At 33.1% G+C, this 16,322-nt stretch overlaps 1 protein-coding gene across 3 annotated transcripts; it reads right to left on the bottom strand.

The window, feature by feature from the left end:
• Positions 1–231: 231 nt before the first annotated feature.
• Positions 232–7,053, bottom strand: LOC120086512 (cyclin-A2-1-like). 3 transcript variants are annotated; one of them, XM_039043199.2, is made up of 12 exons: positions 6,880–7,053; positions 5,671–6,016; positions 5,292–5,559; positions 4,623–4,756; positions 4,245–4,337; positions 3,836–3,969; positions 3,302–3,377; positions 2,297–2,373; positions 2,172–2,205; positions 1,926–2,075; positions 1,514–1,648; positions 232–700 (listed from the first exon to the last, which is right to left on the bottom strand). In XM_039043199.2, the coding sequence occupies exons 2-12, from the start codon at positions 5,953–5,955 to the stop codon at positions 647–649; spliced, it is 1,440 nt and encodes a 479-aa protein (XP_038899127.1). In that variant the 5' UTR covers positions 5,956–6,016; positions 6,880–7,053; the 3' UTR covers positions 232–646. The 3 variants fall into 3 exon arrangements, with proteins under 3 accessions (XP_038899127.1, XP_090173525.1, XP_090173524.1); XM_090317399.1 differs by having other exon boundaries at positions 6,731–6,996; XM_090317398.1 differs by lacking the exon at positions 6,880–7,053 and adding an exon at positions 6,340–6,455.
• Between the last annotated feature and the right edge of the window lie 9,269 nt (positions 7,054–16,322).

Genomic DNA, 16,322 nt, shown 5'->3' with positions numbered 1-16,322 from the left:
TTCACTAAGTCTAAAATTTCAAATGTGAGACAAACATATGTACAAAACTATAGGTTCGCACAAACCTAAACTATTAGTCAAATAATTAGTTAGTTATAATTGTAATTATACAAAGAACAAATAAAGAGATCTTCAACTATGTTATCCATACTGAAGTGAATTGAGTTTATTAGTAATTGACATGACCTTCCATACTAGAGATCGAAGGTCCAATTCTCCATCCCGCAATTGTTATACTAAAAAAATTGAAGACCATTTGTTATTCATTTAGGCTCTTCTAAGCTAAGGTTTTTGATTACCAAAATTTAAGGTTAAAAGGGAGCAACCCCATGCTACAACAACTGAAGAGTTACCTCCAAATGAGCTTGGAGGATTCATAAATAAAGTATTTTCAGCTAAGGGAGTATTATAATGTACAGGTCATGACCATAGAAACATAAACTTACAGAGAGAGATATCTGGAAGTACCAGTACCATAGAGTAGCAGAGGAAGTGAGGTTCCAAGTCATTGAGTTTCAAGATTTGTGCTGTTCTTTTAGCTCCATCACAGTTGGGGGAGGTTAGAAGGAGAATGGCAGATCAACTGAAATCAGAATCATCCTCCTGTAGATTATCCTCTTGGCAATAATAGGATCATTCTTGTTCTTCAAAATAGTGATAGAACCGATTTCGTAGACGTTAATGTCGCTACGCATTTGAACTGGAATAAGAACACATATCAATGAAAAAATCAAAATGTTTAGAACTTAGTAGTACAACCTATAGAACGGATCTTGTTTGGATAAAGTACTGAGAAAACTGAAGTCTTTGAAATCCAAAAATATTCTCTCTGTGAATATTACTTCTAAAACTCGTTTTTAATTAGCTTATTCTCACAGATGAATTGATCTTAGAACAAGAAAACATTGTGTAAAGAAAATAATTTTAAGTGGGTTAGATTTATAACTTTACTCCCAAACTTAGAATTACTGCATCTGTAGTTGGTTCTCTATTATAAAATGTTTCAATTATGCTTCTAAATTTAGGATCATATCTATAATTGCATTAAATGTATATACTAATGTTCATTTCATGAGCGAGCTAAACTAAAGCCTAATTCAAATTTCAAATTATGTCATTGAAACTTCTAAAAGCAGAGAATCTAAATAGCTATGAAAATAATGTTCGATTTAGACATGTCCAGGATTGATAATGAAATTGCTAAAATCATTTTCGTCAAGTTCAAAATCACTTCAAAAACATATCTTTAATCGTTCAAAATTAATTTCATGTTAGATTTTAATACTTTTAAACACAATTTTCATATAAATAAAATTAATTTAAATTAGTGAAATGTATGTTTTGGAGTAATTCTGAAAATGACAAAAGTGATTTTTAACCTATCAACCCCACGATTCAAAACAAGTTGATTAAGGTTTTGAAGATCGTTTATCAAAATAGTTTCCAAAGCATCAGCATGATCCAACAGTTTCAAGAAAAACAATAAGAGACTTTTCTTATTTATGGTTCTTACCTTCGGTTGTCTATACTTATGACGTATGGCATTTAGGGAAGAAGCACTGGTGTTAAGTTGCAAGTCTTGGAGGGCAAGCACAGCAGTTTTCAGCTGAGAAACGTTGTAACTGGTATAGTGCTCTAGAGTTGGATTCTGTAAGAATTGCACAACAAAATCTGAGACAAAAATTTTCTTAATAAATTAGAGAGAGGAAAGGCATGTTTGATTCTTGAGTCACTAAAATCACTTTGAAATATGCTTTTATTCATTCAAAACTAATTTTGATGAAGTGAAAATCGTATTTTTAAGTGTAAGATTAAACACTAAATTAATTTTGAGTGATTAGATAATTAAATGTGTGTCTCAAAGCGATTTTGAATATGAAGAGAGACAAAAAAGGGAGTAGATATCCTAAGAGTGAAGCACAGACCCACGGATGATTCGATTGGTCAAGTGTCCATCTTGCAAGAAATACGGCGGATGCAGCGATCAGAGAAGGGAGGAACTTTAGGAAGCTGTATTCAACAAGAGTCAACTCAGCTAAATAATTGGCCAAAAACTCAAGTTCAATGCAAGGAACCTGATATAATTAAATGGCCACCATTAGCTCTCGATGTTCATATATTTTCTGTCCATAAAATATAAAGAAATGATAACGAGATATAGTGTAGAGTACCTTGTAAGAAGCATGAGCTGATTGTATAAATCTCCTGTAAATTTGAAATATCCAAGTCACTTTAGAAGTCATTATGCCAACTTATACCTTATAACTTATATCGAAGAATGGTGACAATATAATACCTTAGAAATGTCTTTGTAGTGGGAACAGATAGCCGAAAGTGTAGTAAGTTCAAAACTTCACTCTCCATTTCTACTACCTGCCAACAAAACTTCAATCTGAGTATTCGGCAGTTTCGTGTCCAATGAAATTACACATAGGTCATTGGAAACAAATTAGACAAGGTGGTGAAACAGATTTACTTAGGCTGAAACATGAACATTGTTTTCTATCCAATCGAAACTAGGATGAAACATCATAGAATTCAACTCATTTGTTAAAAATTTAACGTTCATTTTTGTCTCTTCTAAAAGTATGAATAGCTCTCATATTCAATTTTTTTTATAGGAAACAAACAAGTATATTCTGAACAAAAAAGAGGAACACAGCCTAAGGACAAGGGGTTGAGAGGACCCCTCCCCAAAAGACTAATACAAGAGCACCTTCCAATTGTTAAAAATCATCAAAAGGCTGTAATTATAAAAGAATTTGGTGTAATCGTATTCAGGAGGTCGTATGCTGCACAAAAGCCCAAAAAAGAATCAGAATAAGCAAACTTATCTTAAAAAATTCTACTATTTCTTTCTTTACAAAGACACCACAAAACTCGTATTCAAATTGACTCTTCTAATTCCAAGAAACACTTTGTTTTCCGAATGAAAAACTTTCAAGCCCCAGAGATTTTTTTTTAACAAGAAACAAAACTTTGAAGGCTTTGAGTTTTTCTGCAACTACATTCATGTGTTTGTAGTACTACTCAATCACCATCTTTTACTAAACCATTATTTTATACCGAGTGGTTCTCTTGTACTATAACAGTCATTCTTTCGCTTGTTTGACGAGCAAATGTATCTCAAAGATTCTTCCCTTATATTTTTCCCCTTAACATCATGAGTCAATGCAGTGAAACAAACGACAACTCTAAGGCACTGACAATGGTGTGATGGGCAAGGAGATTTAGCAAGCTGTTGATGATGCATCAGAACAAGACCAACACGTATAAAGAAACCAAGAAGCTAAATGTGTACCTCTTCTTTTGTGTAAGTATTATCTGTAATGAAGCAGAAATCTTCCACTCGTGGTGCACATATCTCCTCATATTTTCTTCAAGTGAAAGGAAACCATGTTTAGAATATAATACGTGTACTACGTAAATGACTTGATATTGTCTGGTAATATGAAATGCAATCGTCATCATTAGGAAATACGAAGAGTGGTTTGATATGATATGAACAGCTTAATCCCATTACAATAATATCATGAAATTTAGTGCTTTAATTTTTTTCAGAACTAAAATTGAGGTTCAATTTGATGAAAGTTAGAACTTGAAATTAAAATTTACCTTAGAACGCACACACAACATGCATCCACTTGACACACGCTGACTAGAATTCTACATTTATCTGGGAAAATATACTAAATCCATACTATTTATGCTATGTTTATAAATAATGGTTTCTACAACAAAGCATCTACGTTTGTTACTTTCTTGACTCCCTCCTACACAAAAAGTGGATGCTTTGAACTATTCCATTAGTATGAGAATTATGGTCAAAACTTACGATGCAATTAGCATGCTTGCAACACCAACAAGTTGTAGTCGCTTCTTTTCAATATAATTTTGAGAGAGAAACCGATCAATGACATTCACAGTGAGATAGAGTGTGTCTGAAACTAGATTATATTCTTCAGAAACCTGGAAAAAAAAATTAACCATCAACAAAATTGGCGTTGACAATAATATTTTTGCTTAACTAGAAGATAAGTCTTCAATTCATATAACCATGAAATATTAGACTTTACAACTGGACTTGATGTCATGATAAGTTTTCCAATTGCGAACAAAATGTCAAAAAGTACAACTTTTTATTATCCTGTGAAAAACGATTTTTGTCAACTTGGTGCCTTTAAGCAAGTATCTATTAACATATCAATTAGGTCAAAGTAAAGCTGTAACAGTGGTGAACGAACCTCTACAAGCCAATCAACCAGTATTCCTCGCATGTTTGCAGTGATATCTTGCTGCAACTGTTCCATATAGGTAGTTGAGGCCCTTTGATCAAGCTGAAAAGAGATGAAAAGAACTATTAGTGTTGCATTGCATATGAGCTAAAAGCGTCAGTCAGTCATTTTTGTGTAAACTGCAAACATCTTAAGTAGTTCATTCAAAGAACAAACTCAGCTGCTTCCTAATAATTTCAGAAGTTTCATGTCCCTTTCTAGTTTAGAAAATATACTCTCAAGTGAAAGAGACTATAGAAATTTAGGGCCTTTTCATGGTCGATGCCTAAGATGAATACAGCATCTGCATTAACTATGGCAATGTTTGGTAAATAGTGAACAACAAACCTCTGTCACACGTATCCTGTCATATATGTCTGGAGCGTATGTGCTGCATGATTGAAGACATTTGGAGTTTGAATCAATGTCTATAATACCTCTATCACTTAATGCTACTGATCGTTCAGGTGCCATATATTTTTCTGCAAAATTTTGCAATGGTAACACTGTCACTGCTTGCCAATTGAAGACCACAATGCTTGTATACTACGTTATTATGTGGGTCTTTTAAAATTTTTCAAATTACCACGGATATTATTTGGGGACTGATATTAATCGATAATTAACAGTTTACTCCATGAAGACCATATTTCCGATCAAATTTTTAAAATGTTCAATTTTCCTGCAAAACTAGAACATTCGTCCATGCTAATTACTTGTGATTCACAAACATGGGAGATGCAGTTTGACTTGGACAAAAAAAAATGAAAATTATCCTCCTTCCAGTGTAGGTCTCATTGTCAACAGATGACAAAATATCATTACAAAAAATGCTATGGCATGCATGCTACTTCAGTTCAGCATTTGTGATATTCCCCATTATGAGGACTATATAATATTTACAGGGTGCTTGCCTGAAAATACTACACATGGAAAGCATTCAGATATTGTCACTTGATGGTTCAGTTAATCAATAAAGATATATCTTCATACAAAAGTAATTTTAGAGTTGTATACCATTTGGCTGAGGGATAGATTCTTCTGAAGATACAGAGAGAACCATATCTGAAACTCCACATTCTCTGCTCGTAATTTGCACTGTTCTCTCTTTTTCGTCCAAAGTTTCTCTTAAAGAGACCTCTCGAGATTCTACCACCCTTATTTTAGATAAATCCTCAGCTAGTCTTGTGTTTGCATCTTCTTCCGCACCTAGAATTTCTACAGGAGCATTTAAAGGCACATTTGCCTTAGCTTTTGCAGAAACTCTCCTAGTTGGTTTGGCACCCTGTCAAACCGTGGTCATTAGCAGTTAAAGAATTGCCTATATCACCAGTGCCAGCACGAGTCACGTCAACATTTCACAAAGGAACGACACAAAAAAGAACCAAGGTTTTACCTGAATATTAGAAGCATTTCTGCAATTCTTATCATTGGTGGAAATGTTAGTCACATCCTTGAGCACTGCTCTTCTTTTATTAGGAAGACCATTGGAAGAAATTGAACAAATCTTAATATCATCAGATGCCATTCTTTTTGAGTTGGTCCGTAGAATTTGCTTCTGAACTCCAGAAGATTTTGAGGAGCATAGAATGCCTCCTGATTCACTTAGCTCTTTTGCCCGTGCTCTTGTGATTCTGCCGGAACACTCTTCAACTTGAAAAGTAACACTTTCCCTACTCATTTTTTACTCCCTAGAAGACCGGCGATTCATTACAGTAGATCAAAAATCATTTTCATTGAAGCTGCATAACCAACATAAGATAAACGGGTAAGAGCCGTCACTAAGCTGAAAACAATGAAAAGTTGAGGCACAGATGAAAATCCAGAAAAAATCAAAGCATGATAAGGGCTAATTCAAAACGCAAAATAACATGCAATGGATTGAAGACTTCATGGAAAAGCTATAGCATAAGACCTTCTGAAGAACATGGAAAAACTACAGTGACACAAGATCCATCATTTTTATTCTATGGCTAAGCTATACATTGCAAATAAAAGGGAACGAACGATCGCTTGGAGTTCCTATTACATTTTCAAACAAGCTTACAGATAGATAGTAACAAACCTTAAACATTAGACATCATCACGAGAGCCCGAGGTGCAAACCTAATACGTTTATTTTTATCCCGTAACCGTACAAATCTTCCTATTTCTCCTCTCCTTCCACCCACCCCCATCCAACACAATCCCTCTCCCCATCGCCGCCCATGAAACAGAGGAAGGAAGAAAACACGCTCGCTTCCAAAAACTTGATAAATCAAATCAAATTTCCGGCTCCAAAACGAAAAACATGTATTCAACAACACGAAATCATGCAGTAAACTAAAAAATCCGCATGATTTGAACGGGAAAGACAAAGGCCAAAGTATTAAGCATAAGCTAGATTTCTCAAATAAAACGGAAATCGGCGTAGAGAATCCACGTCATGCACCAAAACCAAGTAAATCGAAACGTACACAATAGCCATCATTCTTCATAGTTTTGAAACCGCTAAAACATCGAAACAAACGCTCAAACGCACAAAATAACTAGTCGCAAATGAGCGCAATAGATCAGATGATACGATTAGTAAAAAAAGAGATGTGAATGCAAAGCTTGAGCTTACGGCTCTAACGAGAGCTCCACGGCCTCCAATGGCGGTCTGCAGAGCTCTCAGCAGAAGTAGAGAGAAAGAGCGGGAGAAGCTGAGGTTTGGACAGAGAGAGAGAGAGAGTGTGTGTTTGAGAAATGAGAGAGAGATATAGAGAGAGTGAGAGCGTCAAAGGAGCGTGAGCGGGACGAAGGTACAGTTTGAACTTCCATTTAAAAAATATATTTAAAATAATAAATGCAATAAATTTGTATTATTTAAATATTGTATTTAAATCTCCCTCATCCAATTTTATTTTCCGTCTCCTTGACTTCCAAAATGGTGCCACTCTTTTTTCCTTTTTTTCTCTTTTTTTGAGGGTTAAAATAGGGTTTTAGACTAGGAAGTACGAATACTTTTAATTGTGAGAATCATTATTAGAAACTTAACATATGTTTAGATACTGATACGTTAATTATGAGAATAAATATTAGATACATAACATATGTCTACATATGTATCTGATACTTTTTTTTAATTTTTTTAATTTCAGATATGTGTATTCCCTTCCAAATATATGAGAGGTGGATATACTGGTTATTTTTAAAAAATAAATTTAAGTCCAACCACTTAAAAAGTCTAACTCACAACCCATTTTATTTAAAAATCCACGTAAATCTAGCAATCAATAACAAAACATATTAAAAATAATAAAACAATAAAAACATAAAAAGGAAAAAGGAAAACCCCAAAGATAACTAGATGTTCTTTCTTCTCTTCTATCTCACTAACTAAATCATGATTCACACCTCGTCCCCTTTCACCCTCAACTTCATTATTCAATCTTCATATTCTACTTCTTCTTTATTGTCTCTCTAATCGTTCAACCATCAGTCGACACTACTGGTTTTTTTCTTTCTTGAGTTGTTATTATATTCTTCAACCTACTTTAATCTAACTTACAATAAGTACTATAACAATTAATTTAGTGTGTTTGTGAGTGTATACATATATATAACGTATCTTCAATGTACTAGTATCTTAACTTTTTTAGAAATTGGCATATTGTTGAATTGTATCGTATTTGTATCCATATCGTGTATGTGCTTCTTAGGTTTTGGATTTTTGGTCTTGATTTGATATTTTGTTTGATCTTAGTTCATATATTTCTATTAGTTTGTAAAAAATCGGTAATCATTTAGGCCTCGATTTCAATTGGATTATTATAGTTCACTTAGTGTTTAAGGTTCTAATTATAATAGTTGGTATTTTTTTTAGAAAAACTAGTGTTTCAAACTTATATGACATACAAATTGCTACAATATTACTATTTATAATTTATATTTGTTTACATTATTTAGTATTTCCTACTCGTTATCTTTTATTGTATGTTATAGTGTTTACTATTTCTGACTAAAATAATATGCATCTCAAATATAAACTATTATAATTTGTACATCAAACACGGATTATTATAATCTACAAACTCTTATGACTTATAATAACCATTTTTTTTAAACATATAGGACTCGTTTGATAATGTTCTCGTTTCTCGTTTCCTGTTTTCTGTTTTTTCATTTTTTAAGAAAATGACTTGTTTGATAACCGTTCATGTACATTGTTTCTAAAATTTGAAAAATGTTTTTTTAAAATGGGGTCAAATTTAAGAAACTTAAAAAAAAAATAGTTTCTCCCTCTCTTCTTTTTATTTTATATAATACCGTTTCTTTTATTTATTAAAATGCATACTTAGTTTGTTGGTAGTCATGCATACCTAAATTACTCTTCCACTTTTTGGTTGCGTTTTCAACTCCTAAGATGGGCACTTTTATTTTGTTCTTTTTCCTTCTATATTCTTTTTCATCATTTTCATTTTATTTGTTAATTTTATTTACAAAAATAATTATGTTATATTTATATTTTATTTTAATTTTGAATTTAAAAATTATCCGATATTTAGATTTATATATTATTTAATTTTCAATATGTATATTGATTTTTTATGTTTCAAATTTCAACTCGATTTTATTTTTTATTTTTCAACTTTCCTTTATATTTATTTCCATCTTTTATATTATCTTTATTTTCTTTATTAATTTTTCTATTTTAAAAAACAACTCTGCTATATTTATATTTTATTTTAATTTTAAATTTTAAAATTCTCCAATATTTATATTTATATATTATTTTAATTTTCAATATGTATAATATTTTTTTATATATATTTCAATTTTTTAGTATTACTTTTGCAATGCATGTTTATATATTAATTTAATTCTAATATTTTTAGTATATTTAAAATCGAGTGGAATTTTATAATATAAAAATTTTACTATTAAAACATTCATTTAGCTAAACTTTAATATTTTACAACAACGACATTTACATAATAATATAATTAAGTTGGATTTGACTCAACACCATTTGAGACAAATAATTCAAGCTAGAGATGATAGTGTCAATCAAAATTGGGTAACATATGAAGGACAGGATACAACTTTGTTATTATATCTAGTGGTCATCGAGACTTACTTGTATTAGATGACACAAACTTTTAATAATATATTTTTTCGATGTTTTATGCGTGGCATATTTTATTTTTTATATTACATTGTACAAAAAGAAGAAGAAGAAGAAATAGTTATCAAACGAGTTTTTTGTTTTTTTTTTCCAAGAAACATGATTAATTATCAAACATATTTTTGTTTATTGTTCTAAAAAAAGGAAGAAACAATAAACAATAAACATGGAACGAAAAATAGGAAACGTTATCAAACGAGCCTATAATAACCAATTCAATGATCATTAAAAGTTAATCTTATTGAAATTGCTTTAATACTAATAATAATTTCCATGCAATAAAATATATATGTGATTAAGTTTCAAAAAATGATGGTGAAAATGTTAATATAATTGTGTTATTCCCTCTGTAATTCTTAAAAAAAAAAAAAGTTGTTTTTAAATATAGAAAAAAGAAACTAAAATATTTACAAAATATAGTAAAATTTTAGAACTATCATGGGTAGAAGTTTATCAGTGTTATCAATGTCTATCATTGATAGTTCTAAAATTTTGCTATATTTTATTAATATTTATAATAGTTTTAAAATTTGAAATAATTTTTCTTAAAAAAATGTATTAAAATAATCATTAGTTTTACCGAAATTGATAAAAGGTAATTTTAAACCAGTGAAAATGAGTAATGTTTATTAAAAATAGAACAATTAAATCTTAACTTTTGATAGTATATCCATTTAAATAGGTTGGAATTCAATTTATATAAAATATGATATTTTGACCTAAAGTTTATGTAAATTCAATCAGTTTTAACCTAAAGTTTGTATAAATTCAATCAGTCACTGTCTATATTATTGTCGTCTCGTCTTATTCCAATGACAATGGTCCAAATCGTGACATTCAAATTTTAAATATCTTTAGTGACAGAAAATAATAATTTATTGCCTAAAAAAAAAAAAGAAAAGAAAACAATAATTTTTAAAAAATGATATAAAATTGCTTACATTAAAATACAAGAACAATTTAGAAAAAGTGGTACCATGGATCTGCAATTAACTTGTGATTTCACATCACCATTTTTTAAAAGGGTTCAATAATTCGCCTTGAAATCGAATTGTCCCGTTGTAATTATACGGCGACTTAAATAAATTTAAAAAGTTTATGTATTTATTTATTATTAGTCATTGCATGTGAGATAATCGAACTTCTGACTTCAAGTTTATTATATAAACACTATGTCAGTTGATATATGTTCATTTTATGCATTAATTATTAGCATTTGATATTGGTAATTAGTGTTAAGGGAAATGATATATACAAGAATTGAATACACTTGCAACTTGGTTTCACCTCAACTAGATATACACATTGTTTACAATAATAATATTCTTTTTTTAGTATAACAAAAATCAAAACAACAAAGAACAAATCTTGTTAGAATAAAAAGTCGAATATGCCCATTGAAGGATGTCTTCAAGCCAAATCTCCGAATGATAGAGTCTTCGAGCATGGGTAACAAAGTTACAATGACGGTTAACCAAAAGGAATCTATGAATGGGAATCCACAGTGGTGAAGATCACGGATGGAATCAATGCACAACCAAATCTCATTTGCGTATCTATTTCTCTCAACCAAGAAATTCCATAAGATCTGTGAATCAGTTTCAGCCCAACGAGGAGACATACCAGCTCCAGTAGCTATAGAAAGACCTTCAAACATGGTAATGGCCTCAACAAGCTCAATTGACCCCCGTCAACAGAAAGTGTCTCTCAACAGCAAGAAAAATATTGCCCTTTGAGTCATGAATAATGGCTCCAATCTTCACCTCCCTATTAAAAACAACAACATCAGAATTCATCTTGTAGGAACCATGGGGAGGGCCAAACCAACGGCTGACTCCCATAATAGGCATAAGAGGACTAGGGACCTGAGGAAGGGCATTTTGACGATCGATAAATTCAACTAAATTCAGTGCCCAACAAATAGAATCATAATTGGAAGAGATGTGTTGATAAAAAAACAAGAAGGTTTTGCTTATGCCATATTGAATAAGCAATGAGTGAGAAAATCTTGGCCTCTAACAAGTTTAAAACATCAAAGGCCTTGCAAAAGAGAGAAAGGACATCAGAATAGTGCATATTAAAAATGAGATGACAAGGAAGCCAAAAAGACCAACATTGTTTACTTCCCTTACAATACCAGAGTGCATGAATACTTGACTCAGAGCAATGTGACAAAGTGGGTAAACTTCACACTCCACAATGGATGACTAGCCAATGCATTATAGGTTGGGAGAGAACTGAGGCAAGTACGCCACATAAATAACTTTGTCTTTTGGGGTATAGATAAAGTCCATAGAGATTTCCAAAACTTTTCCATATCACAACTGGAAGATGAAGAAGCATCCATAGACAAAGTCAAATGCCAACTTGTACCCACTTTTGATGGAATAAATTCCTTTGTTTTCATAGTGCCAAAAATTCCATCCGGCTGAAGGGGAGGACAAAGAGAAACACTCTTAATAATCTCAACATCCTCATAGAACAATTCAAAAAGAAGAGCCTAATTCCAATACCCCTCACAGATAAGACCATCCGCTAAAGTCACTGAAATGGGGCTCATTAATGAGATAAGCTTAAATGGGGATTCTGTAGGGTCCAAGGATTAAAATAAATGTCAATTGATCTGTCGTCGTCAATCCTCCAATGTCCACCTTTCAAAGCAAGTTCGCGACCCCATAAAATACTTCGCCAAGTATAGGACGGACGATAACTCAAACTTGCATGGAGAGAAGATTTATTAGGAAAATACTTAGCCTTAAAAATAAGGGCCACAAGGGAATCGCCTCTGTCAATGATGCACCACGTGTGTTAGCCAACAAAGTTTGGTAGAAAAGATGAATATCACAAAAACCCAGACCTCATTTCTCCTTAGGGGAAGTAAAGCGCCTCTAGCTAACCCAGTGATTTTTTTTGCTTTTTCCAGATCCATTCCATCAGAAGTTGGCAACAATTCGATTCAGCTCACAACAATAACCAAATGGCAGTTTAAAATAAGATAGGATATATGCTAGAATGGTTTGAGCCACCACCTTGATCAACGCTTCTTTTTCGACTTTTAAGAAAATACGACCTTTCTAACCCTACAGAGCTTTATACAATTTTTCTTTAATATATGACAAAGATACATGTTTGTTTATGGGAAAGGAAGAAGGGACTCCCATGTATTTATCATGATTGTAAACCAATTTTACTTTGAGATGATTGGTGATGGCAGTCTTTTTAGAAATAGGGGTGTGAGGGCCAAATGCAATAGCCGACTTGTCATAATTGATAACTTGACTAGAGGCCTTCTTGTACACGTCAAGAAGCCTTGCAATTTCCATGTTTCGGACATCGTTGCTTTAAAGAATATAAACTATCGTGTGCAAAAAAGAGATGAGAAATGGCAGGAACAAAGTGAGTAACACGCAAACCAGTTATCATCTTACGAGATACGACTTGACGGAGGAAACTAATTAAGCCTTCTACATAGACGAGAGAAAGATAATGGGATAAAGGGTCCCCTGTCCTAAGCCTCTAGAAGGCTTGAAATTTTTAGTAGGTTCACTATTAATAAGAATCTGAAAGGTCACAGAGCTCGAGCACAAATGAATCAATTTAACCCATTTCTCACTAAACCTCGTTTTCTTCATAAGACAACACAGAAAATGTCATTCAACCCTATTATAAGCCTTACTCATGTCAGGCTTTAAAGATGTAAAACCATGTTTAGCAGAACAAATCTTCATATGATGTAAGCATTCAAAAACAACAATAACATTAGCAATAATCAAACAACCGGGAATAAAATCACTTTGGTTCATAGATATAATTTGATCAAGAATTATTTTAAGCCTGTTAGCTAAAACTTTCGAGATAATTTTGTAGCATACACTACACAAGATTATAGGGGGAAAATCAATAATCAATTTAGCCTTAGTTCCTTTTGGGATTAGAATAACGGATGTTTGATTAAAATGCTTCAGAAGCATGTCATTATTGAGGCCATTCAGTTAGGTTGCAGTGACATCACTCCCCAAGACGTGCCATAATTTTTAGTAAAATAGAGCAAGGAGTGAAGGAACTTTTATTAAAGAGTACCTATGAGCGGAAGCAAGATTGTTCCAAATTCATTATGACAGAAATACCACATTCACAAACATACAACAAGTTATGCATCTACTAACAAATTACGACATGCTTTTAAAACTTAAATACAAAGGAATGAGAGACATACCTCTTGAAGAACTCTTATTCCCTTTATCTTTCGCTCTCGTCAATATCAGCAACTCTCGTTGTCGTTGTGCACGCCAAGTAAATCGTCCACCAAATCTCGTTATCGTTCACCACTAAACGGTCTTCTACATGAACATGCAGCAAGAAGGACACCATCAATTAGTAACCTCGGTATTCTCGGAGTGAGAATTTAGGAGGTGTGGGCTCTGTTGGATTTGGTAGAGGGGAGGAGGAAACTACGATTGTATTCAACGACCAAGCAAGTGGGAAATATTTTGTGTCTATCGTATAAACAAATGCTTGATCGTTTAGAAAAATGTGCACGATCGTTTAGGAAAACTCACTCTCGCGTGCGATCGTTTAGAAAATGCTATATAATCGTTCAGGTCGACTGCGCGTGTACACGATCGTTTAGGAAAACTTGAGCTATCATGTAGGCTCTTGTTTGCTATACGATGGGCAGTGTACAAATCTTAAGCGATTGTCCGATCTATTTGCAAAATAAAAACTATTTTCATTTTATCCTTCAGTTATGAAAACTGAATGTAACCTTTGACTTTCACATACGGTTATGGAGAAAAACCACTAATAATTATCTCATAATTGTTTAATTATAAATAAATATAATCATATTATATTTATAACCTATAGTTTTAATATCACATCATATGCAACATATAAACCATAGTCTTTTTCTCCTCCACTAGATATAAATCATATTTATATCCTTTTCCTCTAATTAATGTATCTCATATATCATGTCAACTATATCACATATAATTGACCAGTTTAATCATATCATATATAATCAAACTCTCTCTTGTCAATTTGAACACTTTAAACTGACCCAAAAATTGATTCTCAACTTGAATCCATTGAGCTACCAAGGGGACCTTATGGACCTATGGCTTGAAACTCCAACGGTACGTGAATAGCTGACTAAACTCTTTAGCCACGAGATCCACCGTCCGTTAATTGTCAGGCATTCTATTAAAGACCGACAGTTGCACTCTTCTCACCACAGATATATTTCTATGTCCATCGGATATAACCAATCAATAGTACGATAACCCTTCACAGATGCTCATAAGTATAGTTGGGCCAATTTATCGTTTTGCCCCTGTAGTTACATCTAACTCATTAAGTATCACTAATCCCTCTAATGAACAATACAACATAGCCCTACTATGTGTGGACACCTCTCGGGCTTTGAGAATGTGTGTGGCACCGCATCGTTCAAGCCCCGAAATCAGCCCTTAAAAGAGCAATCTATTTACTTACCCCTGCTTCGGGGAAGGAGTGAATTCCATCTTGTGTAGCTAAGTTCCCAGCTCCCATCCTCAAATTGGTAGGTTTGAGTCGACAATCTGACCATTCGCACCCATGCAAATCAAAGGACCACCATCAAAGACAAGAGTTTCCAACTCACTCAAGATTAAGGTCATGTTACCAATGGTCATCCTAGTAAATGAAGTCTTTGTCATGAACAGAGTTATATAACGAGACTATAACACTTCGTGGTCCAGTCTTATACAAATTCCTTTGTATAGGATGCCCCTGCTCGCATGTCTCCACATGAATGATCAGGATCAGACTATCTGTAGCAAGTCACAACACTTGTAACTCTTCTACAAAGTGGGTTACATTTGTCGTGTCACCAGGATAAGGTTTCCTTCCTATATTCATATACTACAGACCATTTTGGTTATCACTTAAGACATGATCCCCCTGTATGTCTCCACATACATGCTTAAGTTACAACGACAATCAAGGCTCTTAGTTTATTGGTTTGTGGTAAAGCAATTAAAACATCCCATGTTTCATAGACAACAGTGAAGAAAATATATATCTTATTACATCACAAGCGTTTGTTTAATACAGTGTTTACAAACTACAAGACCCAACGAGAGTTTAGGGCATCAACCCTAATAAGGAGACCATAGACCTAAGTGCTTTGGAAGGATGCATTTGCTTAAGAACTATCTTAATCTCCTCCTATAAGCCCTCAATTTATTTTCCCTCCAATTAGGTTAAAAGATCACTAAACAATCACTAAAGTTAAGAATAATTAGTTGGAAGACATGCTGGATTTTGGAAGGTAAGAATTTAGCTAAGTGTTCAAACTATGCTTTGAAGAAAGTAGTGGTACTTAGGAAAATTTCTAAGTGTTAGGACCATGCGGTTGAACATAGGAGAAGATTAGAAGGGAAGAATGGAATGCATAGTCCTTGGAGAAGTAGAAATTTGACAAAGTGTCAGTAGGAAAGGAGTAAGACTCAACATTGATAGCATAGTTGAACAAGTTAAACTCATCATCCTAAAGTTGGAAATGTAGTTGAAGTGTGTTGAACTCAAACCTTGTAGACTAAGGAAATACTTATCAAGGGAACTTATGTTACTTCTTGGAAGCATTGGACATAAGTTTTGGTCAAGGAAAAGACCACTTGGACACATGGTTAAACTACTCTGGACGCCTAGGGACTAGTTAAACACATATAGAGATGTCCAATTTTCCCACTGGGACGGGGATTCCCTGATTAGGCGGGAAATAGGGGAGGGAGTGGGGGAAAAATTTCTCCGTTAGCTAAACGGGGACGAGGACAAGGAATGCATTCCCCGTCCCCACCCCGATTAGCTTTTACATATTTATTTAGTATAGTTATCTAATGTTATGTTATTATTAT

This window comes from Benincasa hispida, chromosome 9 (assembly GCF_027475165.1).
Source record: "Benincasa hispida cultivar pf3 chromosome 9, pf3_genome.v1.1, whole genome shotgun sequence".
Taxonomy (NCBI): Eukaryota; Viridiplantae; Streptophyta; class Magnoliopsida; order Cucurbitales; family Cucurbitaceae; genus Benincasa; species Benincasa hispida.
The sequence above is the reverse complement of the archived record's forward strand: the minus strand, read 5'-3'. Positions and strand labels throughout refer to the sequence as shown.

Coding starts and splice junctions, on each gene's coding strand:
- LOC120086512 (XM_039043199.2), bottom strand. CDS start 5,955: ATGAGTAGGGAAAGTGTTACTTTTCAAGTTGAAGAGTGTTCCGGCAGA. Junction 4,338..4,622: donor ACAGGATACGTGTGACAGAG/GTTTGTTGTTCA, acceptor ATCTCTTTTCAG/CTTGATCAAAGGGCCTCAAC. Junction 2,374..3,301: donor ATACTTACACAAAAGAAGAG/GTACACATTTAG, acceptor TTTTGTTGGCAG/GTAGTAGAAATGGAGAGTGA.